This window comes from Cryptotermes secundus, unplaced genomic scaffold (genome assembly GCF_002891405.2).
Source record: "Cryptotermes secundus unplaced genomic scaffold, Csec_1.0 scaffold516, whole genome shotgun sequence".
NCBI classification, from domain to species: domain Eukaryota; kingdom Metazoa; phylum Arthropoda; class Insecta; order Blattodea; family Kalotermitidae; genus Cryptotermes; species Cryptotermes secundus.
The window spans coordinates 576,626-588,639 of record NW_019745084.1 but is presented as its reverse complement, the minus strand read 5'-3'; the positions used below and the strand labels follow the sequence as shown (position 1 = coordinate 588,639).

General features: G+C 45.6%; 1 protein-coding gene across 3 annotated transcripts in view; it reads right to left on the bottom strand.

The window, feature by feature from the left end:
• Window positions 1-12,014, bottom strand: part of LOC111874893 (alpha-mannosidase 2) — a 393,048-nt gene that overhangs the window by 13,506 nt on the left and 367,528 nt on the right. For all 3 annotated transcript variants that reach the window (XM_023870753.2, XM_023870755.2, XM_023870754.2), the window contains one exon: window positions 254-574. In XM_023870753.2, coding sequence (XP_023726521.1) covers window positions 254-574 — 321 coding nt within the window. The remainder of the gene's footprint in view (window positions 1-253; window positions 575-12,014) is intronic.

Here is a 12,014-nt window from a genome sequence, read left to right as displayed (position 1 = left end):
TATAATATTAAAAATACGAACATGTTACAACGAGATATAGAAATCAGAACATTCTTAAGATAACACTAATATGGGTCCATATTAAGAAAATTAACTAACAAACACGTACTTAAGGAACTGCCTGACGACGATCCAAACAAGGATCGAAATATGTACCAGATGCTAAAATAAAGCCAATGTTAGTACAGTGATACTGAATTGGTTTGTTGTGTGGAACACATTCTTTCAGATGTCTGTACAACTGCAGCAGTACCTGGTATCTTCCGGAAGTCGAAGTTGAGGCAGACCTGAGGGTGCGGGCCGCAGGAGTGCTTGATTGAGTAGATGTCGAAGGGTTGGTTGTGCGTCAGCAGATCTGTGTGTCCGTCGCTATCCCAGTTCTGTCTCCACAGGAAGTCACCCATCTGTCGCTCGGCCAGCCACTGTTTCCACGCGTAGTGGATGCGCTGTATGATTGTGGCCGAAATGCCTGACATCTTGAGCAAGTACGGTACGGTGGAGCCATGTCCGAAAGGGTCGATAGACCAGCCAGACTTGGGCGTGAGTCCCAGGTTGTTCTTCACCCACTGGTGTCCTGCAACAGATCAAACAGGAAATCAAGAGTCACTATTTACACCTCCCAAATGCTCTTACCCATGGTGTATTCCGAACAAACCTTCTTGGCGATCAGTTCTTGTTTCACAGTGCATGCTACACTCCTCGCTCATCTCATCCTCGATTTAATCACTGTCATGCAGTTCTGCGCATAAATGAAGAAACAGCTGCGTGTATTCTTAAATAAGTAACGGGCCATTAAGACGTATGGGGTAACAGAGGCACAACTCCACGACAGTGAGTGAAGCTGAGATGTTAGCTTCAAGCACTAGCCGATAACCCCGGACAAAGAGCCTCCACTACCATTTGGATATAAGCCGGTTTGGACGCTGTGGCGAAGCGAAAAATTGTGGTCCGCCGGGAATCGAACGCAGGGCGTCCAGCTCGTAGCCCGCCGCTATACCGACTGAGATAACGAGAAATTAACATTATTCTGCTCAATAAACAGACTTTTGGAAGCTGCACAAGCATGCATACAGATGGCTGTGGTGAACAGCTTCCGCAAAACGGGAACACAAGATGGCGGACATGCTGGGACGCTTCTCATAATGATATTGTAATATCTTAACGACAGCAATCTGTATCACTTGGTTCTGTATTCATGCTTGTGCAGTGAGAGAAGTAACCTTACAGCACATACCAGGCAACTGCAGGAGACCAAACGAGAACCGAGGAAGGCAACACAACGAACTATTCTAAGGGTAGGAAGAAAGAAAAAAACTACAATTAATTCTAAATTAAATTTAGATTTTATTACGATTCTGCTCCTCCTCCAGTGTGGAGGCGGGTTAGACTACCTCCACCGCAGCCCCGAGAGTCGTAGAAGGCGACGAAAAGGGATCCCAGTGCCTGGGGGTATAACTGGGTCACTGAGGTATGTATACACAGTGTGCCCAGGTTCTGTTAGGACTGTGTTCATTAAAAATACAAGACGTGAATTATTTTCAAAATTTCACACTATTGATTCAAAATAGTCTCCTTCTTAATCAATAGCTGGAATCGATTGAAAATTTTTCGAAAACAGTCACTGTACTCCCTTTGTGGAATCGCATTTAAAACTGCTGTACATTCCCTTTGGATGTCCTGGATGGTGTCGTGACGGTCTCCTTTCATCGCCACTTAACTTCTGGGAACAACCAGAAATCTGCTGGAGCCAAATCTGGTGAATACGGAGAATGATCAAGGACTGTGATCCATTTTCTGGCCAAAAAATTGCGCACGATCTTCGATTTGTGGGGTGGGGCATTGTCGTGGAGGAGCGACAAGGAACCTACTCTCGATATTCAGGTCGAATTCGAAGAATTCTCGCCCACAAAGGATTGAGGACTCCGAGATAATAATCAGAATTCACTGTTTGACCTTCTGGCAGAAATTCCTTGTGAATGATTCCTTTGGAATCGAAGAATACGGTTAGCAGTGTCTTTACTCGACTCTTTTGCATGCGCACTTTCTTTGGTTTCGGCTTTGGGGTCAACCACGCTGCACTCTGCCGCTTTGTGAGAGGATCATATTGAAAACACCATGTCTCGTCACCAGTAACAATCGATTTTGTAAATTTTGTATCACTTTGGGCCGACCGTAACATGACTTTGCAGTGTTCCACTCTGGCATGTTTTTCATCGCCTGACAGCGCGTGCGGTACAAACCGCGCACAGACCTTCCGTTTGCCCAAATCCTCGGTCAAAATTTGATGCACAGTACTTTCTGTCATTCCTAAAAGCTCCTCGATGAGTCTTGCAGAAACACATCTGTCTGATGCAAGGATTTCGGTCACTTCTTTCACATTTTCTTCAGTGCGACTTGTTCCCACGTGGAGCGTCTTCAGTGTCCTCCCTGCTGTCACAAAATACAGCATATCATCGAAAAATGTTCGAGCGACTCGAAAAGTCACTACCGTACACACTTTTCATCATTTCGTACGCTTCTCCGTCTGTTCGGCCTAACTTCAAACAAAATTTGATGTTGGCTCTCTGTTCAACCGCCATTTTCCGACGAGCTTCAGAACAGTACTGTTACATTCAAGGTCAGAACACATGACGCAGAGATGCTTGCGCTTTGAAATTATAGACAGCCACAGCTGAAACTTTAAGAATCTTAACGCCACAACTCGCCAAAAGATGGCATTGCAGGGCAAAATTTAAAAAGAGTCCTAACGGATCCTGGACACACCGTGTATACGGACCTGGTCCTCCAGGTTGTCGGTTGGACGCAAAACTGATAACATTCCTCTGCAAAGAAAACAATTACTGCTGCGAAATTCTACTAAGTGAAACCCGGCTGGTCTAATTCAAGACAAACCCGGAAGATTCTCATGGCTCAAAAATGGCCGTTTTTCCGTTGATAATGATGTTGTGAGCCGGGATAGCTCAGTCGGTACAGCGACGGGCTGCAGTTGGGACTCCTGGCAGGGGCAAGAGATTCTTCCCACTCAACCGCATATCCAGTTGTCTCCTGGGGGGTAAAGCGGCCGGGTGGTGAAGCTGGCAACTCACCTCCATCCAGTGCCGAAGTCAAGACTGGTGGAGCTATACCACCACTCCCCCATCTCCTCATGGCACGATGTTTAATTACTTAAGGACATGGTCTTGACTTTTACCTTCCTGTACTACGAATTTAACCAACTAAATCCAGTGTATAATGACGTGGCTCCGTCTTCGCTGTAACAGTGTGTGCGTATCCATTTCTCCAGTGAATATACCGGGTGTTTCACTTTACAGAATTACATTTACATTTAGGCCACAACTGGCCCCTTCAAATGAAAGAATTGTAATTCCAGTGACAAGCGCCTTGAGCGTACAGTGTAGCAACTTGCATAACAGCACAGGCGCAGCCGATGACAACCGAAACGTACAGTACGCGCTAACACTTAGTTCAATGGTTCAATAAGTACCACACAGTTTCAGAATATCAACACTGTGGCGTACAGACCCGTTGCTAAGCGGCGACTCTGTACACAGCTACCGTTTCTGGGCAACGGCTCGGCAAACACGTTCCCGTTACTAATCAGAGGATTCTTAATAATTCAACAGTCGAACTACAACAATGGAAATAGGGTGTTCTGTATGCGGTTCGTGCCGAGATGTTATAAGCAAGGGACAAAGTCAGTTGAGGGTTCAGTTCTGTATGGGAGGCTGTGAACAGAGGAACTGAGCGGGTGAAGCTGAAGAATCCCCACTGTTAGAAGCCGTTGCCTGGGAACGGCTGGTGAAGAGAAGGCAGGCGGAAAACGGCTTAGCGGGTGCTTTTGTGATTTGTGAATTGTGGAGATTAACGGTGGCGCTGTAAACGCTTGTAATTCCGAGTCGTCTGTATAAGTGGTCAATAAATCTATTTACCAATCGAAACCCCGTCTATATTCACTGCAACATGTGACAATATAATCACTGGGCAGAGAGAAAAGGAAGCAGAGGGAGATATTAAGCCATGCATGAGTGTGGGTTGGTACGATCCCCACACAAGCCGCTATGCTCGTTGGACAAATAACATTTCCGAACATCTGACTGAGATTCAAACCCGGGACGCCTATCCAGTAGCCATGAGCTGTAGGAAACACGCCACCACTTAGCGTCGAGTAATGGGTAACGGTGACTATTTGGAAAACAAGCATAAGGAAGACATCTTACTGCAGGCCCGAGGAGAACGACGAGAAACATACGTCAGGATAACCGGTATACGAACCGGGATTTAAGCTTGATACCTCCTGAACACAAGTCAGAATATGTAACGGCCTGAACATAGCAGAACTCTTTCCATTCCCACCTGAGGCTACTCGAAATTATATTTCTGGAGGAAGGAAACCCTAAACATAAACGAAAGGAGCTAGAAGCTGGATTTGCTCGGATCGTAACACGTTCCCACCCTTTCCAGAACCCCTCCTGACATATAGCTACAGGCTACAGTAAGTGAATTAACGGAGCAAACCGGTAAACCCGGAATTAACAAAACATACATTCGATTATGTGCATAACTACGCTTGACGAAAAATACTGCGGCCAGCTAACAAGGGTGTCCAAGTGCCACTGTGCTGGCCGTTATCGCGGTGCCTGCTGCCGTGTAGCTAAATTCAATATTGTCATGTGACTTACAGTACGGGTTTTGGATTGGATGATTGGATTCATTCACACAACTCGGAACTACAGACAATACAGCACCCTCGCTATTCTACACACTTCCCAGTTCACCGTTGCACACGCACTAGGATTACCAATCTTCACTAGTCTTATCCTGGCAACGGACTTATAAGGCTCATACTAAATCTTATCTTCACAGGCTGACTTTCAATGGACAGCTGAACTAAACTGGGCAGAACTACTCCACTGTACTCCCTCGTACTCCTTCAGGTCCAAGTTCAAGTCACACTGCGACTGACTGACAGACAGTCAGTAAGTCTTGGTTCCGAGCCTCATCTGGAGTTCATGACCAGATATTTATTACTGTCAGACAGTTACGGTCTTGTTTCTGTGGGGTGCCCTCTCTGATGAGAGGACGGGTCTATCTTCTGTATATGCTGCTGGCCCCTTCCAGCGCAGTCTTTCTCAGATCCGATTCCCTTGGTACTCGCGACCATATCTTACTGTCTTAGATTTGAGACATTTTCGTCGCCTCCTACGACTCGCAGGGTCATGGTGGAGGTATTCGACCCGGCCTTCACACGGGCCCCATGGAAAACACCGTCTTCTTTTGCCAAGAATATGTGTTTGGTTCATTACTCAGCAATAGATGTCCTACTGTTNAGAATTACATTTACATTTAGGCCACAACTGGCCCCTTCAAATGAAAGAATTGTAATTCCAGTGACAAGCGCCTTGAGCGTACAGTGTAGCAACTTGCATAACAGCACAGGCGCAGCCGATGACAACCGAAACGTACAGTTCGCGCTAACACTTAGTTCAATGGTTCAATAAGTACCACACAGTTTCAGAATATCAACACTGTGGCGTACAGACCCGTTGCTAAGCGGCGACTCTGTACACAGCTACCGTTTCTGGGCAACGGCTCGGCAAACACGTTCCCGTTACTAATCAGAGGATTCTTAATAATTCAACAGTCGAACTACAACAATGGAAATAGGGTGTTCTGTATGCGGTTCGTGCCGAGATGTTATAAGCAAGGGACAAAGTCAGTTGAGGGTTCAGTTCTGTATGGGAGGCTGTGAACAGAGGAACTGAGCGGGTGAAGCTGAAGAATCCCCACTGTAAGAAGCCGATGCCTGGGAACGGCTGGTGAAGAGAAGGCAGGCGGAAAACGGCTTAGCGGGTGCTTTTGTGATTTGTGAATTGTGGAGATTAACGGTGGCGCTGTAAACGCTTGTAATTCCGAGTCGTCTGTATAAGTCAATAAATCTATTTACCAATCGAAACCCCGTCTATATTCACTGCAACATGTGACAATATAATCACTGGGCAGAGAGAAAAGGAAGCAGAGGGAGATATTAAGCCATGCATGAGTGTGGGTTGGTACGATCCCCACACAAGCCGCTATGCTCGTTGGACAAATAATATTTCCGAACATCTGACTGAGATTCAAACCCGGGACGCCTATCCAGTAGCCATGAGCTGTAGGAAACACGCCACCACTTAGCGTCGAGTAATGGGTAACGGTGACTATTTGGAAAACAAGCATAAGGAAGACATCTTACTGCAGGCCCGAGGAAAACGACGAGAAACATACGTCAGGATAACCGGTATACGAACCGGGATTTAATCTTGGTACCTCCTGAACACAAGTCAGAATATGTAACGGCCTGAACATAGCAGAACTCTTTCCATTCCCACCTGAGGCTACTCGAAATTATATTTCTGGAGGAAGGAAACCCTAAACATAAACGAAAGGAGCTAGAAGCTGGATTTGCTCGGATCGTAACACGTTCCCACCCTTTCCAGAACCCCTCCTGACATATAGCTACAGGCTACAGTAAGTGAATTAACGGAGCAAACCGGTAAACCCGGAATTAACAAAACATACATTCGATTATGTGCATAACTACGCTTGACGAAAAATACTGCGGCCAGCTAACAAGGGTGTCCAAGTGCCACTGTGCTGGCCGTTATCGCGGTGCCTGCTGCCGTGTAGCTAAATTCAATATTGTCACGTGACTTACAGCACGGGTTTTGGATTGGATTCATTCACACAACTCGGAACTACAGACAATACAGCGCTCTCGCTATTCTACACACTTCCCAGTTCACCTCTGCACACGCATTAGGGTTCCAAATCTTCACTAGTCTTATTCTGGCAACGGATTTATAAGACTCATGCTAAGTCTTATCTTCACAGGCTGACTTTCAATGGACAGCTGAATTAGACTGGGTAGAACTATTCCACTGTACTCCCTCGTACTCCTTCAGGTCCAAGTCCAAGTCACACTGCGACTGACGGACAGACAGTCAGTAAGTCTTGGTACCGAGCCTCACCTGGAGCTCATGACCAGATATTTATTACTGTCAGACAGTTACGATCTTGTTTCTGTGGGGCGCCCTCTCTGATGAGAGGACGAGTCTATCTTTTGTATATGCTGCTGGCCCCTTCCCGCGCAGTCTTTCTCAGATCCGATTCCCTTGGTACTCGCGACCATATCTTACTGTCTTAGATTTGAGACATTTTCGTCGCCTCCTACGACTCGCAGGGTCATGGTGGAGGTATTCGACCCGGCCTTCACACGGGCCCCATGGAAAACACCGTCTTCTTTTGCCAAGAATATGTGTTTGGTTCATTACTCAGCAATAGATGTCCTACTGTTGAGAGCGTAACTTCTGGAATGTGTTTACCAAACCGTTGCCTAGCAATGGACATATGCGTCACAAATGATTCGACCAAATCCACTGCACTCTGTTGACACTTCCCGAAGTTTGAAGTCTCAAGACAGTATATAACACCAAACCACCCACACAGACGCATGTACGTGTGATCTGTGTGTTCAATTATGGCGGTGGACCTTAATGCTCGTCGCCTGAACACACACGGAGTTGCTGACCGATGTGCACAATTTCCGGCGAGAGCCATTAAGCTGCAGAACATCAAACGAAATTATTCGAAATTCGATGTTTCAAAGTGCCTGGCTGCCTGACTGCCCAAGTGACAGGCCACGGGTTGTGTAAAGTTGAGCGATGTAAAACTGAAATGGAGCGCAGAACATTTAACGTAAAGGCTCCTCTCAATGGTCTGTACAGTCTGTTCATCCTGAACTGTTGCAGACCACAAAGCGGAAAAAGTACAAGAAAAAAATGTCCACCCTTGGAGAACTCCAGAAAACAAAATTCTGATTTGTACACTTTAATTTTATTACAGCCATCGATGTCGATGCAACGTAACACACAGAAACACAGAAAGACTACTGGACTGCCATTAATTTTCTTACGAATACAGAGTGTTCAAAAATGTGACAAAATGTGGGAGCCTCATACTTACGGACGATGACAACGAGGATATTTTGACAATTACAAACTGCACGAAATTGGAGCAATTCTCAGTGGTACAAACTATCATTTCGTCTCTTTAGTACATGCATCAACTTTCTTCATCGTAGGGGAGGGGGCGGGCATCTATCGAAATCCGTCGGCCGCCTACGCAACTAAAACACTAGGCCTGTCAAATACGTGTAGTGTGCGTCCTGCTATATCCTAGCGGCCGCCTACACAACTACAACACTAGGCCTGTCAAATACGTGAGTGTGCGTCCTGCTATATCCTAGCGGCAANACACAGAAACACAGAAAGACTACTGGACTGCCATTAATTTTCTTACGAATACAGAGTGTTCAAAAATGTGACAAAATGTGGGAGCCTCATACTTACGGACGATGACAACGAGGATATTTTGACAATTACAAACTGCACGAAATTGGAGCAATTCTCAGTGGTACAAACTATCATTTCGTCTCTTTAGTACATGCATCAACTTTCTTCATCGTAGGGGAGGGGGCGGGCATCTATCGAAATCCGTCGGCCGCCTACGCAACTAAAACACTAGGCCTGTCAAATACGTGTAGTGTGCGTCCTGCTATATCCTAGCGGCCGCCTACACAACTACAACCCTAGGCCTGTCAAATACGTGTAGTGTGCGTTCTGCTATACCCTAGCGGCCGCCTACACAACTACAACACTAGGCCTGTCAAATACGTGAGTGTGCGTCCTGCTATATCCTAGCGGCAACCTACACAACTACAACACTAGGCATGTCAAATACGTGTAGTTAGTGTGCGTTCTGCTATATCCTAGCGGCCGCCTACACAACTACAACACTAGGCCTGTCAAATACGTGTAGTGTGCGTCCTGCTATACCCTAGCGGCCTCCTACACAACTACAACACTAGGCCTGTCAAATACGTGAGTGTGCGTCCTGCTATATCCTAGCGGCCGCCTACACAACTACAACCCTAGGCCTGCCAAATACGTGTAGTGTGCGTCCTGCTATATCCTAGAGGCCGCCAGGGAAGCTTCCTGAACTGAAACCTCACAAGGCAGAGTACGGGCAGTTAGCGACGTGACAACAGACGTGGCGGGCTGCAACATACAGAGACCAGTTTGTTCAGAAATTTGAGAGCGTATATACGTATATACCACCAGAGCGTAAGTTCCAGAACTTGTGAACACGAAGGCAAAACGAAGGCACAGCTTTGCTTTACTAGGACAGTAAAATATAAACGAAGAAGCTAATTCTGGGAGGTCAGAGTTCAGTTCCGTGGCTAGGTGTATCTTCTTGTTGCAACCACATCAACATTGTACACGAAACTCCATGGACATTTCGTGCTTCAAAACAGGCAGCTGTTATACACTGGATTATAATCTTCCCCCCCCCCCAGTTTCCAGTTTCCGTCCTGTCATCATGATCATCAGAAAGTAATAACACTTCGATAATAATCGCCATGGAAATGGTACAGCGCATGCTAGCAGACAGCATCGTCATCTGAAACCGCAAGTGTCTCCCTCTCTCTGGTTCTGTTACACTTTGCCCTTTGAAAAGCAGCTGCCAGCTTCTTTTCCTGAAGTGCCAAGCCGCTACTTCTCGTTGTCACAACTGGACTTCTACCACGGTTAAAATACATACGTAAAGACTAGGAAAGAAACTTCAAATGTAGGGGAAACACTCTCCAAAAGTTTCTTCAATACGTAGCAGGATAAAATGTCAACAGATGTCACATTGTGTCCGAAAAGTTTCGTGAATATGTAGTAGGATAAAATGTCAACAGATGCCACCTGCTGTCCGAGACAGTAACTTTTGTAAAGGTAGAATGTTTTGAATTAGAACTTCTACGGCTACACAACTTACCCTGATATGGATCATAAATTTGGTGATCGATATCAGATGCAAAGCTACTCAAAACATTGGTAACCGTTACACAACGAGATTAAAATAAGACTGCGGGTATTAGACAGAAATTAATAATTTATACAGATAAGAGTTTGAGATAAGAAAAATGCCGAAGATATTCATGTCTCATAGAAAATTCTGAGTTATTAACTACCAGAAAAAGAAATGACAGATTTGAGAGTCTCACGGAAATGGATTTGAGGATTCCTGTCTCATGAGACGTGACGGCGTGCAGTCTCGCAGAAAGGTATCGACGTTTCGGAGGAATTTAATGTCTTCATCTTTAGTTCTACAGATGGAGGAATTCTATTTTTCAAACCGTTTATAACGTTCTACCAGACGACAAGGTGTCACTTCCCAGGTAAAAATAAATGCTGGGAGACGGAGAAAGAGCAAGATTAGGGACGAAACTGCCGATGGAGGCAAGGCAGACATTTTAGAAAACGAAGATACTGATAAAGCAACTCTTGTGATGGAGCCAGAAACTTCCACGCCGTCAAAATCAGGGTCCGTTGCCGATTCCTTATGAGAATGTTGTGTTTGGCGCCGTTCACTCTCTGCGGCTTATCTGATACAGCAGCGTGTACAGCCGTTGCAATGCAATGGCTGCCAGATAGGCGAATGTACGTACAATGATCGTTTCTGAGCAACGGCTCGGTAAACACGTTCCCGCGGAAATGAACACGCACTCAACATTAAAAGAATTGCCGTTTCTATGCTACGGCGTTGTAGACACACCCCCACAACAATAGAGGTATTGTTGAAAAAGGTGTTGTTCTATCCGGTCCTTGCAATGTGGTTATAAAGAAGAGAAATGGAGCAACCAGTTCAGTTGAGCTCTGCAAGGGAACTGAGAAGTTCAGTTGAAAGATGAAAGTCCGGCTGTGAAGAAAATACTTAGTTGTAGAGTGCGACTATGAAAAGAAAAATTTGTGTGTGCTGCATCATTAGTGAGTGTTATAAAATCCGTTGCCAGAATACACTAGTGAAGAACAAATGTGCAGACACTGGTAGCTCATTAACAGAATTGTGACTATGCAGACACTGGTAGCTTATTGACAGAACTGGGAATGTGCAGACACTGGTAGCTTACTGACAGAACTAGGAATGTGCAGACACTGGTAGCTTACTGACAGACCCGGGAATGTGCAGACACTGGTAGCTTACTAACAGAACTGGGAATGTGCAGACACTGGTAACTGAGAAGTTCAGTTGAAAGATGAAAGTCCGGCTGTGAAGAAAATACTTAGTTGCAGAGTGCGACTATGAAAAGAAAAATTTGTGTGTGCTGCATCATTAGTGAGTGTTATAAAATCCGTTGCCAGAATACACTAGTGAAGAACAAATGTGCAGACACTGGTAGCTCATTAACAGAATTGTGACTATGCAGACACTGGTAGCTTATTGACAGAACTGGGAATGTGCAGACACTGGTAGCTTATTGACAGAACTGGGAATGTGCAGACACTGGTAGCTTACTGACAGAACCGGGAATGTGCAGACACTGGTAGCTTATTGACAGAACTGGGAATGTGCAGACACTGGTAGCTTATTGACAGAACTGGGAATGTGCAGACACTGGTAGCTTATTGACAGAACTGGGAATGTGCAGACACTGGTAGCTTATTGACAGAACTGGGAATGTGCAGACACTGGTAGCTTATTGACAGAACTGGGAATGTGCAGACACTGGTAGCTTATTGACAGAACTGGGAATGTGCAGACACTGGTAGCTTATTGACAGAACTGGGAATGTGCAGACACTGGTAGCTTATTGACAGAACTGGGAATGTGCAGACACTGGTAGCTTATTGACAGAACTGGGAATGTGCAGACACTGGTAGCTTATTGACAGAACTGGGAATGTGCAGACACTGGTAGCTTATTGACAGAACTGGGAATGTGCAGACACTGGTAGCTTATTGACAGAACTGGGAATGTGCAGACACTGGTAGCTTATTGACAGAACTGGGAATGTGCAGACACTGGTAGCTTATTGACAGAACTGGGAATGTGCAGACACTGGTAGCTTATTGACAGAACTGGGAATGTGCAGACACTGGTAGCTTATTGACAGAACTGGGAATGTGCAGACACTGGTAGCTTATTGA